General features: G+C 35.0%; 1 protein-coding gene across 1 annotated transcript; it reads right to left on the bottom strand.

The window, feature by feature from the left end:
• Window positions 1–202: 202 nt before the first annotated feature.
• LOC114420558 lies at window positions 203–23,584 on the bottom strand. Its single transcript, XM_028386422.1, has 4 exons — window positions 23,335–23,584; window positions 22,990–23,207; window positions 443–505; window positions 203–274 (listed from the first exon to the last, which is right to left on the bottom strand). The coding sequence occupies exons 1-4, from the start codon at window positions 23,582–23,584 to the stop codon at window positions 203–205; spliced, it is 603 nt and encodes a 200-aa protein (XP_028242223.1).
• Between the last annotated feature and the right edge of the window lie 276 nt (window positions 23,585–23,860).

Genomic DNA, 23,860 nt, shown 5'->3' with positions numbered 1-23,860 from the left:
GGTAATGGACAATAATGTAAAGTGACTTATAAAATCCACATTTGTATAACAGAGATGCTGACACATTGGCTACTGTGTGTTTTTTCAGAAAATTTTCATGCTTTATGTATAAGGGGAAATTATCATTATACACCCTAAACACAGCTGAATCCCATGATACCTACAAAGGCTTGAGGAAAATTTGCAGGATCATCAATGTCATCTAGTATAGGGGAACACCATAAGGTTTCAACCTATCTAGAGGTTTTGTGAGTTCTTCAACTCTCTGTTTATCCTACATAGTTAATAAACATAAGTCAATGACAATTAACACTTTATTTGTAACAAATCCTTTTTCAATAATAACAAACACAACAAAATGAAATACATGTTCTGAAAAAGGATGTACAAGATGTGTCACACAAGTAAGGAAGGTATTAAGAGTCGAACCTACTAACTAAACCTCTTGAGTGGGTATAAGGTCTCGAGCATCAGCATCTCGAACTTCACCAACACCAACCTTCACCTGATCATTGCCCAAATAGATGTTGTGAACGGTTGCCCTCATAAAATCTTCTAAGGGAAACCAAGCGGGGCAGATTGTCATCAACATACAACCCATGCTTGACTGATTCACTTCGGCCTAGGTCCTGCCTCGTGGGATCGACACAACTTCGTTTTGTGTTGACATGGGCAGCTGAAGGAGCAACCTCAGGCTCAAGAGGAGGTATGACCCCCTGGGATTGTATTTGGGACTACGTCTAGCTAAAGGACTACATTAGTTGCCTCGTCACTTTTTAAGTTATTGACTGCTCTAGCCCGTCCCTTATATTGTGTGTTAGCTTCTCCTTAAGATTTTTCTTGATTTGATCCAACTCTTCAGGGCTGATCGACGAAGATGTGTGTGAGACTCCTGAAGTTGGTCCAAAGTATTGTCTAATCTTCACAATGGCTCTAATAGCACAGACATGGCCAGGGTGCATTAGTCGCCCAATGGCAGTAGTCAGTACGTCCTAACGCCTATGGGCTACAAAGCTACCATGTGCAAACTGCTCTTTCAAGGAATCCTGCAATCAACAAAATATTGCATGAGTTTATGAACTATTGTTGTTATCATAAATAATGAAAGTTGAAACAAAAATTAACTTACAATCCTATCTGCAATTTCACATGCAGCCTCATGTGTCATCTGACCAGATTTTTTTCTACGAGTCATCTTCCACTTCATGTGTCGTCTAATGGGAGATGGAGAATCAAGGATTTCAGTGCTCCCAAATTGGGTTCCTTGCTCCAATTGTTTCTTTTGTTTTTCCTCCATTAAATTCTCTTCAAGATAGTCATACCCCCACGAGACAACACATGAGGGGCAGTGTTTACTTTCTGTATGGAATGCACCTTTTTTCTAACATCATGTGACAAATACACAATATATCAAAAACTGCTTAAATCAATTATAAATGTAAATTTGAAAATTTTGAAGGTTCATAACTAACCTCCAATGAAGGGTCTCTACGGCTTTGTCATCGTCGCGTCCTTGCCTTGTGCGAGAACCCATTTGGAGGTCAAATCTGACTTTAATTACCTTTATTGCTCTCCTACAACCTGAAATATTTTCGTCTTCGTCCTTTTATCAGACACTTTTGGAATATAAAATTTAGCCTGAGAAAAACACATGTAATAGTTAGTGAATAAAAATAATGTAAGCAATTTAATACAACCAATTACAATAACATACAAGATTTAATCGAAATATCTGAATGTCCTCCCAAATTAAATCTTTTTGAATTGCAAGAACTTGTTTCTAGTTTACATATGTAACATCCACCTTATCTCGAGCAATGACCCCCCAAATATGTCCTTAATTTCTTTTTGTGGGGACTTTTAACTTTCCAGTGGTAGGATCCACATGAACCAGTGGTCTCTCTGCCCCTCATGGTATAACAAATAGTGATTTGAGTTGTGTAGCTTTTCTAGTCCTCTTCCGTGTAGATGGTGAAGGTGTTGACTTAGGAGGAGGGGAGCTTGGTGGTGTAGCCATGTGCCTACTAAAATACAACATTAATCAAAATAAACTTAAAAGATACTAAGTTATGTAATTGTAAATATGGAAACAAGTAAATATAAAGAATGATTACACTATATGATGTTAATTAATTCTCCTTCATCATGATCATTACGATTTGCATGGACGTCGTCAACTTCTTCTCTATTCACCTTAGGCATGTTAATAGAGAAAATAGTGTGACAATTATTAAGGGTTGAATCATCATCTTCAACATTGAGACCAATGATTTTTCCTTGTAGAACCACTGACCACCTTTCATCAACAAAATCTTCAACATAAAACACCTATTTAGCTTGTTCTGCCAAGATGAAAGGCTCATTCTGATAAGCTAGTTTTTTCAAATCTACCAAAGTAAATCCAAAATCATCAGTTCTCACACTGATATTGCAATCAACCCACTTACACTTAAAAACAAACACAATGAATTTAGCATAATTAAGCTCCCAGATTTCTTTAGTGACTCCAAAGTAAGGAATAGATGCCAAACAAGGATTGCTATCATTTACAGTAGCAAAGTGTTGGAATTCAACTTTAAGTCAAACTCCACTATTCTGCATTGTACTCTTGTGATTTGGTGTAGAATGAATATTTATTAATATCGTATCCCTGCCAACTTGTAACATTTCTTTTAGGTCCATCTGCTAACTTCCTTAACATTTCAAAAGCATTATCATCACTAAAGATTGTACCTTTAAACCAATTTAGAAAAGTCTTGTTATGCTCTTTTAGCACCCTATTCTTGGTCACTTTTGGGTTACTTTCCTTGACAAACGCTTTGTGATGAACTATGTATGGCTCAACTTCATTATTGTTATTCAATATATATAGATGAGCCTGTTACAATTCCTCTAGACCCGGAGTTATGACATGTAGCCCTCTTGATCCCTTACTTCACACTATCTTGTCATGATGAGACTCAGGAAACCCAACAGGTTTTTCCATTTCAATGTACTCTGAACAAAATTCAATAGCTTCTTTTATAATGCAGCTGTCAACAATGGATGCTTAAGGATGATGTTGATTTTGTAATGCACCGAAATTTCGATAATTAAAAATACATGTTTAATGTATTTCTTGTGTTATTTGATTACTTGATTAATTTGAATTAGTTGAAGTGTTGTGTGAGTTATCCTTGTGCAACAACAGGGTGAGGAGTTTGATTGATCTGCGTTGGAACTGTGGCATTTTAAGATTGACCCAAAACCAGTTTTGGTAAAAGCATGATCTCAGATTTGTTAACTGTTGTATCGCCTTTAAATTTGGACTGTAGGCTATGGACCCATGCCGTCAGGTTTTAGCTATTGGGATTTCAGAAATAACATCTGGAGCTTGAAATTTTCACATAAGAAATGAAATATGTTGGAGTAGGAATTCGCCCAGAACTCGCATAAGTGAGTCTGAGTTGGGCCAGCTCACCCGGATGAGCAAAATTTTTCCTGAGCGAGTCTAGTAGGTTACAAATATGTCCAACATCGTAAACACATAGATTTTCCTCCCTTCTTCTCCCCCAAACACTCACCTAACATGACAAACCTCCTCCTCCACCACCCACGACCACCAGTGACCGCCATTTTCATTTCAGAGTACTCTGGACAAAACTCAATAGCTTCTTATGCAATGCAGCTTTCAACAATAGATGTTTCATGATGATGTTGATTTTGTAATGCACTGAAATTTTGATAATTGAAAATAGATGCTTAATATATTTCTTGTGTTATTTGATTACTTTATTAATTTGGATTAGTTGAAGTGTTATGTGAGTTATCCTTGTGCAAAAACTTGGTGTGGAGTTTGATTGATCTGCGTTGGAACTGTGTCATTTTAAGATTGACCCAAAACTTGTTATGGTGAAAGCATGATCTCAAATTTGTTAACTATTGTATCGCCTTCAAATTTGGACTGTAGGCTATGGACCCAGTCGTCAGGTTTTGGCTGTTGGGATTTCAGAAATAACATCTTGAGCCTGAAATTTGCACATAAGAAATGAAATATGTTGGAGTAGGAATTCACCCAGAACACGCCCAAGTGAGTCTGAGTTGGGCCAGCTCACCCAGATGAGCAAAATTTTGCTCGAGCGAGTCTTGTAGGTTGCTAATATATCCAACATCGTAAACCCACAGATTTTCCTCCCTTCTTCTCCCCCAAACCCTCACCTAACACGCCAAACGTCCTTCTCCACCACCCACGACCACCGGTGACCGCCATGAGCTACCATTGCTTGCCTCCAGACCACCACACGAAGAGGAACACTTTAATTATACCAGAATCTTCAAAACTCAACTCAAGGATTTGGTAGAGAGCGGAGTCTCAAATCCTTCTTTCGTGATTTCTTCTAGGTAAACATGATTTCTAAGCCTTCTCCTAGTTAGTTTTAGTTTATCTGTGCATCTCTTATGACTTGGGTATGGTTATTTGATATTTTTACACTTCCTTTGAAAAACCCTTGAAAATGAGATGTAAAAGTTACCTCTTTATAAAATAGACTTCATTTTTTTAACCTTCATTGAACCTTGATCACAATGAGGTGATTGAAATTTCAAAATGACGTCTCTTTGAAGTGGCTCTCAAAACACCACTTTTGAGATCTCAAAACAATGCTGCATGGAACTAACAAAGAGATATAGATAGGTGAGGAGAGTTTACTGTTTGTTTACAACTTTTGATACCATAGTTGGGGTCAAGGAACCCAATTATGGGGATGTATGTTTGTCATTGTGCATGTTGGTTTTCAAGAAAAAAAATGTGTTTTTAACTAATGGGATGTGATATATTTGTTATGGATGATTGAATTTGTGAATGATGTTGTTGTTGTAATTATTGGAATTTTTAGGAGATTGTGCCTAAAATTTTATATTTGTTCTTCTATTTACTTCTTTATTAAATTTTAAATGGGCATAAGAGTTTGTTTTTAGTGCCATAACTCTCCTCTTTAATTTAGAATTTTCCCTAAAATATCAGTCTCATGATATTGTGGATTGTTGTTGTATGAGGTTTGTGTTGTCTGAAGACTTGGGGAATGTGAATCCCAAGCATGAATTTATCATGTATATGGAATGCGATTGCTTGTGATGTTGATGATAATATTGATATGAGATAATGTTGATGATAATATTGATATGAGATGATGTTGATGTTGATGATGACATTAAGATGAGATGATGTTGATGTTGATGATGTCATCGTGATAGATGTATGTTGTGTATGTACATCGGGGGTGTAGTGACCTACTTGATATGCCTGAAGAGGGAGGGGGATTGGTTTAAAAATTTCAAGCATCCATGGAGAGGGAAGGGGATTGCTTAGAATTTTTAACTATTCATGTATAAACTAGCTTTTTCAATAAGTACTTGTAGTTTTTCATCAAGAAAAATTATGGTACTTGGGGGCTTGTCACTCAGTTTGAAACTTCCTTGAGACTCAGACTGATCACCATGGGGGGAAGTTGCTTGTGCACGACAAGATGACCTCGATATTTGCTGCCTAGTTTTCCTAAGTGAGAGTGTCATGTGGACACACTTAGGCTATTTCCTGACAAATAGTACCATATTGCATTTTATGCTTGAGTCAGGTGTATGCATGATTCTAAGTATAATTGATTTGAATTGTGAAAGGGTTCATGACTAGTTTGTTAAATGTATGTTGAAATGATGGATTATTGAGAATGATCTTGGTTATTTTTATTGTTTTATTGTTAATCATTGTCATCTAGTGTTTGTTTATCTTTCAAAATAAACTCACCTTTGCAATTTTTGTATTGTGTGGTTGGTGCCTATGATGATCGAGAACTTTCGTTCATGGGAGCAGATGAGTAGTAGTAGGTGTCTTGGAGAGAAGTCTTTTGTTGGAGCCGCCAACCCAACGTGATAACGTTGGAATTTATTTTGGGAGAGAGTTGTGTTTTGTTATCAACTCTTCCTGAGTTAGGTCCTTGACTCTTTTCAATTTGGCATGTAAATCTCAGGTTTAGATACACATAAAAATTGAATTATGTTCTGATATGTGAATGATGTATAGTGGTTTAGTGAATGATGCATGTGTGTGGTTTAGATACATATATATGTATTTGTTCACGTATTTGTCCATGATTTAGTGAATGTATATCACAAAAAAATTTACCCTCGTTTCCACAATCAAATTAATGAAGATTTCACTTAAAATTGAAATGTTGCATTCTAGAGTTAGTGATATTGTAGCAACAAGGCGGGTCATTACAAATTTTTTGCTTACCCTTTTAAGATCTCTATATATTGGTCAACAGGTACATCCATTGTAAACAAACGAGACCACACAATTTAATTTCTTCACCAGATTAACAATTAAGTGAACCATGATTTCAAAAAATGAAGTAGAAAAATACATATTCAACTGATAAAAGATAATATCAATCTTATTTTCTAAGTAATTTAACTTTACAGGGTCATTGACTTTGCTACATATGACATTGAAGAAAAAGCACAGGCGAGTTATGACATGCTTGACTTTGTTAGGAAAGATGTCTCGCGTCGCTATGGCTAAGAGTTATTGCATCAAGACATGGAAATAATGAGACTTTAAGCCAACTGATTTCATATCTTTCAGCAACACAAGGCTCTTAATATCTAAAGAGTATCCATGTGGCACTTTCAGACGATGCAGACACTGACAAAAACTTGTCTTATTCTTTCTTGACAAAGTATGACATGCTAGAGGCAAGTATATTTTCTTACCATTAGGCCTTGGATGTAACTTGATGAAATCCTACCCCGCAAGGGCATTGGATAGCAGACTCCATAAAGATTGGGCCAGAGATGCAGGAGAAGGCCCTAGGGTTCTCATGAGCCTTAGGGTAGATTTCGGGCCCGTGGGCTAAGTATGAGCCCACTTATCTTTATACATATTAGATTAATGTTTCATTATATTTGGTCCTTGTATTTAGGGCTCCATATTGTAGGTAGGGTACCCTAGAAATATAGGATTTTTCAGCCCTTGTATTTTAGGGCACCTAGACTAGTTTTTGTATTAGGGGTAGTTTTGTAATTTCACATGCACTAAGTGAATATTTGATGTGTGTGGTTGGAAATAAATTTAATTGAATTGGTAGAAGTCCAATCCAATTAAATTTTAGAGGGGAAGGTTAGCATTTGCTTACTACACCCCATTGCCAAATCATATAGTCACACTTTGTGCATGTCCTTCATGCTTTACATGCCTCATGACACCTAAGCACACTTAGTGGAGAATCTTGGAATTGATCTAGGATTAGTGGTCTGAACCATAACTAAAATTCACTAATCATAATTAGTGAAATTTTGGCTCCAAATTTTGGCTCCACAAATTCAATTTCAAATTCAAGTGAAATTTGAATTGAAATTCAAATTTTCCTCCAATTTTGTGTGACACTTAGGCTATAAATAGAGGTCATGTGTGTGCATTTTTTTCAACTTTGATCATTTGAATATTAAACTTCAGATTTCAAAGCTCTTTTAGAGCACAAAATTTCATGTTCTTGTCTTCCTCTCCCTTCATTCATCTCCTTCTTCCTCCAAGCTCTTATCCATGGCCTCCTATGGTGGTGAGCTTCTTCTAGACTCATCTTCTCCTTGAAGTGGCGTCTCCTCTCTCTCTTCCTTCTCCATTCCACTGCCATTCATCTTCCAAGAAGCAAAGGAATCCATTGATGAAGAAGATCCTAGGCCTACAAGCTCCAATGGAGCTTACATCATAACTGATCATGTATACCCATCTCAGCTAGATCTTGACGAGTATTGAAACCATCCTTTGTCTTTCCTTGAATGTTAAGAAGCGTGTCGATCACACTATCACACACATTTTCTCCACATGCATAACATCAATATAGTGTCTATCATCTAGATCAGACTAGTATGGAAGATCAAAGAATATCGACCTCTTCTTCCATATTCAAGTTTTACTCGTGAGCTTCTTTTTGATATTTTCAAATATACTATTGATGTCCTCCACCCGCTAAACAACCTACTGACCAGTTAACGGTATCAGTGTAGTTTCATGTTCTTGACTTCCATTTAAACCTTTTTTCAACTACCAATAAGGGTGATAAGGTTTTAGAAAATGTCGATGCCGAGTGTACACTATTTTTCTTCAATGTTTCAGTTGTGCGTAACTTATGTCTTCTTCACATATAGGGCATGGAAAATGGCCCTTAACATCGTATCCACTCAAATTCCCATATGATTGAAAGTCATTAATGGTACAAAATAGCATTGCATGCAACTTAAATGTGTCATTTCAATACCCATCAAGCAGTTCAACCCCCTCGTCCCACAACTTTGTCAAGTCTTCCATCAAGGGACCAAGATAAACATTGATGTCATTTCCTTGTTGTCTTGGACCCCAATATCATCACAAACAACATCAAGTATTTTTGCTTGATGCACAACCAAGGAGGCATGTTGTAAATTACTAGCAAAACAGACCATGAACTATGCTTAGTACTTAAACTAGCAAACAGATTCATTCCATAAATGGCATGTCCAAGCCTAATATTTCTTCCCTCTTTCCCGAAATCTGGATACAAACGATTAATCTTCTTCCACTAGGAGAAATTAGCCAGATGGTAGAGCATTCCATCACAATTTCTCCCATCTGTATGTCATCTAAGATCTTTTGTGTCATCTTCATTAGCAAAAAGTCGCTTAAACCTTGAAATGATAGGAAGATACCATAACACCTTCACTAGGGGGCCTTTGTTTGTGCTTTCGTCATTGCTACATTCATCATCATTCTTCAGTTTCTAATGTGATACCCCACACTTGGGCATGCATGAATTTTCTGATACTCTATACCAATCGGACACAGTATCTTCTACGCCTCAGTAACTTTTTGGAAACTTGTTTTCCTCTAGAAGCACATCCTGCACTACCTTGAGCAATGAAGTGAAGCTTTTGTCACTCCACGCATATCTGGCCTTCACACTAACCAAACTTAACACTGTTGACAACAATGTCAATGACTTCTTGCACCCTGGATACAATAACTTCTTTGAATCACTTTCAATGTATCATACATAAGGGCATGTGCTTGTTGAAAAGGCTCTTGTCCAAGATCATGAATCATATCCTCTAATCGATCTCCCATTTCTACATCAACCAATTTAGTTTGGGACCCCCTTTCCATGTTTGTCAATTCACCATGCTATATCCATGTCGTATAATTCTTCTTAATCCCATCACATAGAAGATGTTCCCATATGTCCTCTAGTACTTATCGTCTCCCATTCAAACAGTTTATACAAGGACAATAATGTTTTTCATCCTCACCTGATCAAGTTCTTTCAAAGGCAAATTGCAAGAACTGTTCAACCCTTTCCTCATTTGGTCGCATTCATCCAACTTCGATCCATCTAATAACTCTATGATACGCACAAAGTTACTCCATGAATGAAAACCTCACTGATCGAGGCCGTACCCGAATCAAATAAACATTAAAAATGCAGTATCTAGGAAGTGATCCTAGGTCGTCTCCCAACGAGCAATGGTCAACCAAATGTTCATAACAGATAATAATAAAATAGTAACAAATTGGGGGGGGGGGGGGGTTGTTTGTTTTTGTAAATTAAACAACAAGCAAATTTGAATTAGAAAATAATAGAATTAAAACATGTTGTTTCCCCTTGATTCACAAGCAAGTCTCTTATCCTAGGTTACGAGGATTTATCCCTAACCAATTCAACCACTTAATCCAACCCTAAATTAAATTACTAAGCGAAAATTAACATAAGGGTGTCATTATGTGATTAAGCAACACATACACCAATTAATCATGAACAAAATTGATCATTAAGTATGAACGTAAATTAAGCGCAGAGACAATTAATCAAGCACTAAGCATGCATGGACTAATAGCAACAAATACAGAGTAATTGGTGAAGAGGAAAAACTGATCAAAATTCAATAGTAATAACAAAACCTCAAATAGAGTTGTGCTTGATCCTCAAGAGAAAACAACGTTGGAGACTTAGTCTTCCATTAATAAGTGGAAAACGAAATTGTAGATTGAAGCATAAACGAAATTGCAGAAAACGAATTTTATTCTACGTGAATAGTGCGCATGAACAGTAAAAATTGGAATTCTAAGACCCTAGAATTATTCTCCTCTTCGAAAAACTCCCTAAACTAAAACCCTGGTGTTGTTATATAGGTTTTCAATCCCAAAGCTTACAAATCTATTTTTAGTCTAAGCCCATAAACAAGATAAAATAAAATCTGGACAAGATAAGATAAGATTGGATGAAATAAAATCTGGACGAAATAAAATCTAGATGAAATAAAATCTGGATAAGATAAGATTTGATAAAATAAAATTGTCTGCTCTCTTCAAGTCCAAGCCCAATTCCGAATTCAAGCCCAATTGCTTATAATTCTCCTGAAATTAAATTAAAAACACAAAATTAGTCAAGTAGGCCCAAATGATAAAACTGCATAATTAATTTGACAATTAAGGCTAATCAGTAATTAAAATGGTGACAAAAAGAGTTAAGAAATAGGAAAAAATAATGACACATCACTCACCTTTTCATTAAAGGTGTGGCTTTATCCCATCCAAGAGGACATTTTTTTATAATAGATTCATACATAAAGGTTAAATCTCTTTTCTTAGATTTGACGAAGATTTAGTAGAATTTCACATTGATCTCTAAGTATATGACATGAAAGCAGTTACATGAATTCCACCATAATCAAGTATGCACTCGAAGAACAAAGTGAAATGCACTATACCAAAATTTCATCAAATTTAAGAAAAGAGACTTAACCTATACATATGAATCTACTATTAAAACAATGACTCTTCCCAAACTGTCCAAATGGACAATTTAAGATTCAATACAATGATTAATCCAAAATGTTCGAAAGAATCATTGTATTGAATCTCAAACGGGAAACTAAGGTCCACTCATAATGAACGTAACTTGTACATAAAACAATAGTCATTAATCACATAATATAGGTTATAAAAGCATTGGTAACAAAAAAAACCTAAAAAGAGTATGAAAGGCATTCGTACCTATGATGACGGTCACTAACAATCTCCAACAATGAATGTCGTGATGACAATGCAAACAAGAAAAGGAAAAGTGCCTACAAATTGCATTGAACATTGAACATGTAACACCTTGAAATATTACTAATTATAAATCGATGTTTAATTATATTTATCATATTATTTGACTATATGGTTGACTTGAATGAGTTGAGGTATGACTTGAATTAGTAATGTGTGAATTTCTTGATGTGGATGTTGAGTTATGTGGAGTTTTGTTGAGCTATGTTGAAATTATGAGATTTTAAATTTTACCTAAACCTATTTCAGTAAAATTGCGATCGCGAATTTGTTAACCGTTGGATTGTCTTCAAATTTTGGCGGGAGCTTTCTAAGACAAATCTCCATAGTCTGACCGTTGGGATTTTGAAAATCACAACTTTTGATATCTTACTAAGTGCGAGGGGAGCGCTAAGCGCAATTCCAACCCAAGAGGGAATAGCGCTGAGCGAGAATTAGTGCGCTAAGCGCAATTCCAACTAGAGAAGGAATTGTGTTGAAAGAGAATTAGTGTAGAGGGAGTTGCACTTAGGATGAATTGTCGCGCTAAGCGTGAAAGGTGGACTCCCGCTTAGCGAGACGAGTTCGCTAAGCGAGATCTACAGATTATAAATACGTTCTTCAGCATGAAAAACATGATTTTCTCCCTCTCCTCCTCTCCAAATGCCACCCAAACCCTAACACCTCCTTCTCCACCACCCACGACCACCAGTGGCCACCAAGAGCCACCGTTGCTTGCCGCCGAACCTCCATACCAAGAAGAACACTATAATCGGAGCGGAATCCTCAAAATCCTCCTCAAGGATTCGGTGGAGAAAATTCTCTCAATCCTTCATTTTGTAGCTTCTCTGAGATAATCTTCACTTCTAAGTCTTTCACCTAGTTTGTTTGAGTTTCTCTTAGTATCTCTCGTGTTTTGGGTACTGTAATAGGGTGTTTTTACACTTCCTTTGAAAAACCCTTGAAAATGAGATATTGTAAAAGTTATCTTTTTATAACATTGATGTTATTTTTGTGACCTTCACTGAACCCCGGTCTCATTGGCGTGAGCGAAATTTCAAAATGACATCTCCTTTTAGTAGAATCCGAAACACCCCTCAGCCCTTTATGCTTTGACAGGGGTATTTGACTCTGAATATTGTTATTAACCTTGTTTTTGAAATCTATACTAAATTTTCTTCAATTTGGTACATAGAACCTTGCGTTTGGACTAATGAGCGTGAACGAGAGAGACCTCTGAGCGATGCAAAGAGAAACTGACGGAGGGCTCACGATAGGTGAGGGGAGTTTATTATAATTTACAGTTTTTAATACCATAGTTGGGGTCACGGAACCTAACTATGGGGACATATGCATGTCCCTGTTGCATGTTGGTTTTCAAGAAAAATAATATTTTTGACTAATGGGATGTGATACATCTATTATTAATAAATGACATTATTGTTTTTATTATACTTATGTTGTTTGAAGACCTAGGGAGTGTGAATCTCAGGCATGAACTATATATGTATGTATATGCGGAATGTGACTTACTGATGATATTGCTATTGATGATATTAATTGATATGAGGTGACATTGATGTTTATGATAATATTGATATGAGATGATGTTGTTATTAATGATTATGTTAATATGAGTTGATGTTGTTATTGATGATTATGTTAATATGAGATGATGTTGTTGTTGTTGATAATGTCATTGAGATGAGATGATGTTGATGTTGAGAATGATATTGAGATGAGATGATATTGATGTTGAGAATGACATTGAGATGAGACATTGCGGATGTTGATACTGACATTGAGATGAAATGTTGATGATGTTGAAAATGCATTGTGATGATTATGTTGTGTATGTACATGGGGGGTGCAGTGATCTTGCTGGATATCCTTGGTGGGAGAAATAGAGTGGTTAAAGAGTTTTAAGCATCTCTGGAGGGGGATGGCTTAGAATCTTTAATTATCCACAGTCAGTGCATTGATGGTTCCCATATTTCATACTTCATATGACATGGAAATAGTATAGACTTTGTCAACAACTACTTGTAGTTTCTCATGAGGAGGAATACTTGTACTTGGGGGCATGTCACTCGGTTTGGAACTCCCTTGAGACTCAAGCTGATCACCATGGGGGGTGGGGAGTTTCCTATGCACGACAGGGTGATCTCGACACTTATTGCCTACTTTTCCTAAGTGAGAGTGTCGTGTGGACACGCTTAGGCTATTTTCTTGGGGATGGTACCACATTGCATTTGAGAGTTGAGGTCAGGTGCATGCATCATACTGAGCATGATTGATTGGTACTATGGATGGATGATGACTATTTGTTGAGTGTGTGTTGGACTAATGAATGTTTGTGTAAGCTTATGATATTTGTTAATGTTTTCTTACTAATTGTGGTTATTTGATTTTTGTATTAATTTCTTTTATAATAAACTCACCCCTCATAATTTATGTACTGCGTGGTTAGTATCTGTGATGATCGCGAATCTTTGTTCGTGGGAGCAGAATGACAGCAGTACGATATGAGAAGTGAGATTCTTTTGTGGAGCCGCTGAGTTGACGTGATGACATTGGAATTATTTTGGGAGAGATCTAGAGTTGTGTTTTGTTAATCAATTCCTCCATAGCTAGTTCCATAATTCTTTTTGTTGAATTCAGGATGTAAATCATAAATTTAATTATATGTATGGAAAAATTTATTTTTCATTATGTGAATGATGTGTACTGAGTTACTATATATATATATATATGTATTCACTTAAGTAATGATGCGTTGTTTGGTAAATGTATATCGAGAAAAAAATTACTTTCATTTTTTCATAAGCAAATTAATGAAGTTTGCATTTAAAAATTGAAATTTTCACGGTTTAGAATGATGATATCGTAACGACAAGGCGGGTCATGATAGAACATGTTATTCAAAACTTCGAGAAACTCATCATGAATCAGACAAATAACTTTTTCATGAATGAAATACGAACACGAGTATTAGGCTACAAGGAAAATAAAAAGGAAATCAGAAGAAAAATGTCACACGAAGAATGGACAAAACAATTACAATAGTAGTAATAAAAATGGGATATTTGTTGATGTGTCTCAAAATTTAAGTTCTCGATTAACTTATATATCATTCACAAGTTTATTCCATTAATAAATATTCGTAAATAACATTTAATTCTCAAATTAATTAAATCAAATCAATATAAAAAATGCTAATAAAATCATTTAATCACAAGTACAATATTTATATATAAATTTTAAAATAATAATATTACATTATAAAAGGAAAAAAATATTAGAAAGGAAAATAAAAGATATTAAAATATACTGATATTTTGTTTGGTAGTGAAGAATTAATAAATAAAAAAATTGGTGGAAATGTGAATCAAAAGCTAGCTAGTATTCACTAGCTTTTCAAGTCTTTGGAAAATAAATAAAAACGTCAACTAGCAACTAGCACTGAATTGAAATATAAAAAACTGGCCTATTTTTTTCTTTATGAAAATTGAATTCAAAGACAACTAGCACAATACAATAGCCATCAAATGCTGTCGATGAAGTTAGAATCATTAATTTCCTAATTCCTATCCATCCATAATTGACTTTGTTCACCCAATTAAATAGGCAATTTCATGATGCCTTAAAAGAATAATTGCAAACCTGCTGATTTAAATTAACCCTTCAATTAACGACCATTTAAATTAACCCTTCAAGTAAAATGGCAAGTGCAAAATCGTATGAACTTATTATAGAGACGAGAGAGAAAGCCAGCAAGAATTTATTTCGTTAATAATAACTTGACATCACTCACGCTACTTGCAAGTAGCTAGCCAAGCACTATATCGTAGTAAGAAATACACAATCAGATGTCATGTATCTTTCAGCATGCTTTATCAGATTAGACAATAAATATTTCAGTACAATGCAATCAGTTTTATATATACGACTTTTATATGGGATCCTCAAATGCCTCGTGGGTACAGCTTCACAACAAATTAGGCTTCCCATAATATATGCGTGTACAAGATTCAAACTGCTAGCCCATATGGGTGTCTAAAACTAAAAAAAGAGTCATAAACAGTTAAAGAAATCGCTAGGATCAGAATGATAGAAAACATAACCTTTACTGCCAGCGTAACCTTTACATATATATATATATATATATATATATATATATATATATATATATATATATATATATATATATATATAAAATGAAAAAATACATTAGATGTTCTATAAAAAAAAATTACCATTCATTTGTTAACGTACAACCAGCAGTCAAATTAAACCAGGGTTTTTTCATTTGAGTTTTAATTGGCGTAGAATTTATCACTTCGTTTTTATCGACAATACAGAAGTTGCATAATGAACAGGCAAAGGAAACAGAAACGCAACAGGCAATAGAATTTATGACTACTTAATTAATTGATTATTGATTAAAAGAATTGAAAATTACCCTATGTTCTGCATTGAACTTTTGGAAACATCCATATCCATTACTTTCGTGACTATGCCATTGAATACTAATGAAGCATAAAATCCAAAAAAAAAGCACTTTGCCAAATTCTAGAAGATTGAACCTATGTCTTGCTATTTTAAGTCGCCTTTGTGTTCACGGAAGTTTTTTTTTTTTCATCACTTGAAGATAATATAATTCAAGGAGAAGATAAAGAAAAAAAAGAGAAAAATATACCAGAAGTTGTGGGTGAGTGAGAGCGACAACGAGAACTCTCCTTTTGTGACCTAGAGAGAGTGAGAGCAAGAGTGACAAGTGGAAGCGCCACGAAAGCAAGAGTGAGTAAGAGATGTTGCAAAGTGAGCTAAAGGGTTTAGGTGCCAAATCGATGTTATTCATGCATTCCACAACATCGAATTTTAAAAACTAATATTAACGATGAATTGACAACATCACTTTTTGCAAAACCGATGTTAACATTATACTAGCAACATCGATTTTCATAAAACTGATGTTGAGTTTCTGCTAGTAACATTAGTTTTTCAAAAAATAGATGTTAATGATATCCCTTTATTTATGGAAATGTCACTGTGATTAATTTAACATCGTTTTTTCTTGTAACCGATGTTAAATTGGCGATGTTGAATGTAAATTTTGTAGTAGTATTTTTTGTACAAAAGCCATTGCCAGAAAATTCTCTTAATGCTATCAATAATTGCACCTGTACTATAAACCCCTTCTATAACATTTCTCATTGTCGATTTCTTGGCGACTCACACACTACAACACTTCATAGCTCCTCGTTGGTCAAAACCTTCCATATGTAGTCCTTTTTGAGACATTCTCAAGCGGCTCTGACACCGCTCAACTTCTTTCAGGATCATTGGTTATTCCTACAAACTAACACGAGACTTTTTCGGCGTATTTAGTCCTCACTCACATGCTTGCCAAGAAACTTCCTAGAAGGTTACCTATCCCATAATTGCTCTAAGTCAAACACGTTTAATTGTGCAGTTCTTATGTGATGACACTACTACAAAATTGGCATTTAACATCAGTTTTTTTACACATTCAACGTTGGTTCAAAACTGGTGTTGAAACAACCATTGTTAAAAGTAGGTCATTTTTAACATCGATTAAAAATTGATGTTGAAGTCCACTATACAACATCCGTTCTCCTCAAGATTGATGTGGTATAGTATAAAATAGACAAAAAAAAGCAAAAACGATATCAATTTTTCCAGAACCGATATTGTATGGTACTTACAACATCGATTTTAGATCAACCGATGTTGTTTTTTGCAATTTTTTTAAATATTTTGTTTTGATAGAAAGAGCTAATTAATGTTCTAATAACTATTAATTCACAATTCAACTCAAACTATGAACTTTTTATTTTCAATATCAGTCCAGTTGCCACAAATATGATCCAACATAATTTGACCAACCTATAAATATGATCATAATATACGATTTTCAGATTCACTATTTCACTAGCCATTGGATCAAAATATTAAGTATAAATATAGTTTTATAATAAACCCCTAAATCAGAAGTAGCAAAGTTGGAGATATCATAAGTAAATTATAAACAAGATCTATCTTTAAGGGACTAAAGCAACTTCTTTTTCACTCATTCAGCTCCTTCATAAAATATGACTTAGGTCCTGTTTAGATAAATTTCTCCAATTACACTTGTAGAAAAGAAATTATTCATACATAGAGAAATGATATTACTATATATAATGGACTGTTCAACAAATTTGCTTCTTGTTTTCTAGTTACCTCTTTCAATTAGCAAGAATCCTTATAGTCCCCCAGGCCAATAGGCCATATATCTTCATTCTAAATTTAGAACTGGCAAGGACAATAATAAGCATTTCTTTGTACTATTTCAGTAAGACAAATCAAGGCAACCCACATGTGTACATGAACTAGATCTCTACAACGACAATGGTACGCACTCTTGCATACAAAACATCCTCCTACAGTTGTGAAACAAAGTGAGAAATTATAACAATTTTTTGAATGTACAACCATTTCAATTTTAAGGGTCTATGACTTCAAAGAGAAAATAAAAATTCAGTGAACTTCTTCCAAGACATATCCTTTATTTAGTTTCCTGAATGGACACCAAGTTACTTTTACAAAATATAGTATGATTAGTATCACAACAATAATATACCAACAAGATGAGTTGATTTAAGCACATAAAGACAGCAAAATAAGGCCAAACAAGACATACTTACATACCACTAATTACTTGAGGTCAAGAATGGCAAGCTTTATGACTTGATCTTTTTACAAATATGTAGCCACTGATTTTTTCAGACCCTTTTAAATCACTTTTTTTTATTGGTAATAAAATAGAAATGTCATGGGTTGTACCCATGCCTGTTGAATGTTACACCAACAAAGGTAAGAAGAAAAGACAATTATTTGGGTTCTCTAACCCAAAACATCAAGAAATAAAAAATACCACACTCACCAAGAAGAAATAAATTAGATTTGTAATGTACCAAGCTTCAAAATGTTCAATCATGTCTCTTGCTTTCTCTTCTTCTCAACTGAGTTGAAGTTGAAAATGTTCACATTAAGATCTATTGGAATACCAAACAATTTCATAAAACTTCATTTGGATCTCAACCCCCCCTCCCCCCAAAAAAGAAACAAAAAAGAAATAATTTTAAAAGGAATGCAAAAGCAATACTTGTAGGAACACAATTGCAACATTTAAGATTGCCATTGACAATCCTGAAAATACCAACAATTAATATAAATAGTCATACAGTCATATATCCAAGAAAGAATAAGGCATCAATCTTGCCCACCTTGCCCAAGCCCCAATGACTGAATATGTGTGGAAATTAAGGCATATGGAACATTGTAAGTGATCAGAAATAATTGATCCAAGAAGTCAAATTAAATTACGTAGAATTCTTAAATAGTATATGCACAAACTTGTGCACAATTAAGGGGATCATTTCGAAATTTTCATTTGTGTGACATCATGCTTCTTATAAGGAGTAGAAAATATGCCCATTTGAGCTAAGACTGTGCAGCCAAGATTGAGTCAAGACACTGTATGAGCCATTGAGAATTTTTAAATTAAAATCTGAAGAACATAATACTAGTGTTTATTAACGCACATAAGTCAGTTTAAGCTAAAGAGATCATGCAACCAAAATCAAGTCAATTAAGATACTTCATATGTATGAGCCACTAAAACCATGCAAAAGACAGAAATTATGTCACCAAGATAAAAGCACAACCAAATTTGAAACACACAATTCAAGTAAGATGGAAGGACTTGGGACATCATAACCATAATGAGCACTCACCTTTACAAAACTAAGGAATACATGCAATTACAAAATAAAATATTTAAACTATATTTATTATAAACATCTAGCAAGAAAGAAGCAAATAAAAAAACCTTGAAGCATTCACCTATCACAACACACATAAGGACCAATTTAAATTAAAATTACCTTTATCAGAGACTTGGGTACATATTAGACAATATTTGAAGGCAATATTGACCTTCACGACAGCATAAAAGGAATTTAACGATAGTTAATAGAGGCATTCAACGATGATTACAAATTGTCTTTATATCAAATGTTGTTAAAAGTTGAAACATTTAATGATGGTTATAAAACAACCGTCATAGAAAAGTCAAGCATTTTAAGACAGTTGTTTGCAAACAACCGTCTTAGAAATGGACATTTCTAAGACGATCCCAAAAAAGAATCGTCCTAGAAAGGGTACTTGCTAAGACGGTTGTTTGCTAACAACCGCTTTAGAAAGTGCACTTTTTAAGGCGGTTCTTGGCTAAGAACCGTCTTAGCAAGTACCCTTTCAAAGACTTTTTAAGACGGTCTCAGATAAGAACCATCTTAGAAAGTTGTTAGCTAAGACAATAATGTTTGTATATTCATCTACAATATTCTCTAAAAATTCAAAAGCCACAACATAGAAACCTTTAGAGTCACCAACTACAAATTGAAATCCCTCTCAAAATAGTCAAAATTCAAAGATTATACAGGGCACATCAACTACAAAGGTTGTCTGATGATGGCACAAGTGTTAGTCATCTTATACGACTAACTTTTGTATAGAAAACATTTTCCAAAACTTGTATAGTTTCCCCAATTTATAGTTATTTTGTAGGGATTTGTAAATAAATCTTGTTTTATTGTTATAGTTGTCTCTAGAATATTTTCCATTTGATTTAATGATGAAATCTGTTCAATTTCAAGTCAAAAGAGGCTAAAATCTTGAAGTGCTAAAAGGAACAGTCGCGCTAAGCGGACCATTTGGGCTCAACGTGCATCCATTGCTAAGCGCAACTTTAGCGCGCTTAGCGTGACAAAGGAATCTGGAAGAGCACAAGGATCAAGGCCGCACGCTAAGCACGAGATCAGCTTGCTAAGCGAGATGTTCGTCTCTTGCCTGGCTTAGCACATGACTGGCGCTAAGCTTAAATCCACTTACTTGCGCTAAGTGCGGCATCGCTATTTCAGAGCCTATTTTAGCCTGATGTTAGTCGTCTTATACGACTAACTTTTGTATAGAAAACATTTTCCAAAACTTGTATAGTTCCACAATTTATGGTTATTTTGTAGTAATTTTGTAAATAAATCTTGTTTATTGTTAAAGTTGTCTCTAGAATATTTCCATTGGATTTAATGATGAAATCTGTGCAATTTTAAGTTAAAAAGAGGCTAAGTCATGAAGTGCTAAAAGTGACAGTTGAGCTCAGCTATCAGTTGGGCTAAGTGCGCATCCATCGCTAAGTGCAGCTTCAGTGCACTTAGCGTGACAGAAGAATCTGGTAGAGCATCAATATCAAGGCCATATATCTTCAGCCAGGCTTAGCACATGATTGACGCTAAGCTCAAATCCACTTACTCGCGCTAAGCGCAAGGGTGGCGGTAAACGCAACGTCGCGGATTCAGAGCCTATTTAAAGTTTGTCTTGTGTAGAATTAGGGCAGAGGGAGAGAGAGAGAGACAGAGACACAGAGAGGAAGAAAAGACAACTTTTGCAGAGAATTCCAAAGCACACCACAGTGCCTATTTCAGGAAAGGAGCTATGGAGGCAGCCAAAGGAGCAGCTTTTGCAAAGAGACCTAGGTTTTGTAGTTAGAGAGAGATTGAGGAGTTGCAGATTGATTGTGAGATGCTGAGAAGAGGATGAGGGATCCCCCTTATTGTGTAAGGAGTAGTTATTCTCTACTCTTAACCTCATTATTGTTAGGGTTTTTCTGTAATGGTTGGCTAAACACCCTTGTTGGGAATTTCTAAGGAACAAATGATGTAATTACTTTAATATCTAATTGATTGTGTTTCTTGTGTTCAATGTTTCTTTCAGTGCTTAAATTCTGTATGCTCTTGGTCTGATCACCCATTTGTGTGCATAGTTAGGTGACTTTAGCATTGGGAAATGTATTATTGCCTTAGAACTTGATTGAAGCAGGATTAAAACTTAGTCTTACATGAGGGATCTGCGAATTAAGTTTTGGTTTCAAATATGTTGTTACAATAATGTTGTTTGATCTAAGCCTCGTCTTAAATGAGGGATCTGCGGATGAAGCTTAGGTTAAATTAGTCTAAACTTTCCTAAGCTATTTAAGCTGAGCCTAGTCTTAAATGAGGGATCTGCGGACGAAGCTTAGTTTAAGTTAGTCTAAACCTACGAGGGCTGTCTAAATTAAGCCTAGTCCAACAAGAGGGATCTGAGGATGAAGCTTGGATTGATTCAGCCTAACTAGGGATTGAGGTTTAGTAATTTAGGCTACATCATAGAACACAAAAGCATGATTGATTAGAGAAACATCTTTATATACATCAGCTTGTTTGTTAGAAAGACCCAACACTTTTACCTAGTGTTGTCAATCTTACTTGCATTTTTTACTGTTTTTAGCCTAGACTTAGTTTAATTCTATTCTAAACCATCAATTATCAATGTTTCTTTCAACAATTCCTTATTTCTGAATTTAACCCTGTCGAATACTAGTTCCCTGAGTTTGATACTTGGATTCATTCGTTTTAATTTTAAATACTTAACGATCCGGTGCACTTTCTGGTGAATCGAATTTCCCTTAAACATATTTGTATAAAGAAAAATTGGACCAAAAAGTAACTGTAGGGGAAATCCAACACCTGAATTGTCAGAATTAGGGTAAGGAATTTTGGAGACCAGAGCTGCATACTTTTGCATAGAATTCGAGATAATGCTTTAGAGGCAGTAGAGAGGCAGCATCTAAGCAAGGAAGCTAGGATTCATCACTTTAAGAGATTAGAGAGTGTTTGAGTGATTGTGAGGTGCCATGAAGAGGAGGAGGGATCCCCCTTCTTGTGTAAGCAATAATTGCTCTGTACTTTCTGTCTCATTTGCATTAGGGTTCCTTGTATGGCTGGTTAAACACCCTAGTTGGGAATATCTAATTAATTGTGTTTTATGTGTTCAATGCTTCTTTCAATGCTTAATTTCTGCATGCTCTTGGTCTGATCACCCATTTGTGTGTACAGTTAGGAGACTTTAGCATTGGGAAATGTACTGTTGCCTTAGAACTTGATAGAAGCAGGACTGAATAACCACATTACCAGGGATGGATTGTTGGGGTTTTGGTTTTCTGAATATGTTGTTACGATAATGCTGTTTAAGTTAAGCCTAGTCTTACAAGAGGGATCTGCGGATGAAGCTTAGGTTAAATTAGTCTAAACTTACGATGGATCGAGGTTTAGTATTTTAGGCTACAACATAGAACACAAAAGCATGATTGGTTAGAGAAATATCCTCACATGCATCAACTTGTTTGTTAGAAAGACCCAATGCTTTTTACCTATTGCTGTCAACTTTTATTTACTTGCATCTATTGTTTTTACCATAGAAGTAGTTTATTTCTGTTTTAACCATCAATTATTAATGTTGTTCCAACAATGCCTTACTTCTGAATAAAACTGTGTCTAATAAGTTCCCTGAGTTCGATACTTGGATCACACTGTTTTAATTTTAAATACTTGACGACCCGATACGCTTTCCGGTGTTTCATTTCCCTTGAATTTATTTGTTGAAAATTGGAGAAAAAGGAACCATAGGGGAAAATGAACAACAAGTCGCATAGCCTATCCAACAATGGTGCAAACAGAGGAGTATACACAGAACAAAGGCTATCTGAGCATTAATTAGTACCAATCTGGTTCCTACATTTCTATCAAGATTTTTTTCTACAAGTCTTATTGAGTTAAAAGATCATCATTTAAATTTTACACATAATAAAATTCTCTCCATGAAATTTACCAGAAATCATCCAAAAGAATACACAAATCAAATGGTGACTAATACAATTGGAAATTATAGTAAAAGATGACACATGATGTCTTTAAAACAAAATAAAGTGGTTGCACTAAAGCTACACTTACAGGAATGGGAACCATTTGGTTTAATCTTTTGCCAACTTCACCATCTAGAGATTCATCCGATATTTCCAATGAATCCCAGAAGTCATCACTAGTAGAAGTAGTAGGTACCTCTACTGATCCAGAAGACGAACCACAAACATTATTTTCATGCACACCATTTTTTCTTTCACTTGGAGTTGGACCATAATTCCCCACTTCTTTCATATTATGGGACTCACCTACAACTCATTGCCTACATGTTGATAATTTATCATGACAATTAAAAAAAATCCATTACACAAAATGTAAAATAAAATAAAATAAACAAAACATCACAAAAAACTAATACAGAACGCAACTCCGTACCAAAGTTATCATTCCCAGAAGCTACCATAGAAACAAGTTGCCATAATTCTTCTTGATAAGCTTGTGCAACAGCCTCGTCACTATCCACATACTGATGCTGACAAAAGCCTTCTGTAACATATTCAACTTGACTTAAATCAGGATCATATTGAGTTACAATACTAGGCGAATAATGGTGGGAAAGTGTGCAATCATCTAGGAGATGAAGACCCCAGCAAACAACATCGGGATCCAGTTCATATATTGCCATGTGCCTGCAAAACACATGTAACTCTAACTACTCTAGAAACCAACTTGCTTTACGTGTATTATGCCCCTAAAGAGTACAATTTCTGAAAATGGACAAAAATATTAATATGATTAAATGATGCTCTTTTTATCTAACTAATGAAACACAATTCATCATGGAAATATTGAAAACTAAAAGTATAAATCCATCATTTATCAAATTCACCCTAAAAATATCTTATTAGATCAGAGGCTTCACATCAACCCAGTTGTCCACTTACTCCATAAAACACTCAAT

The sequence above is a fragment of the Glycine soja genome, chromosome 7, assembly GCF_004193775.1.
Source record: "Glycine soja cultivar W05 chromosome 7, ASM419377v2, whole genome shotgun sequence".
Taxonomy (NCBI): domain Eukaryota; kingdom Viridiplantae; phylum Streptophyta; class Magnoliopsida; order Fabales; family Fabaceae; genus Glycine; species Glycine soja.
The sequence above is the reverse complement of the archived record's forward strand: the minus strand, read 5'-3'. Positions and strand labels throughout refer to the sequence as shown.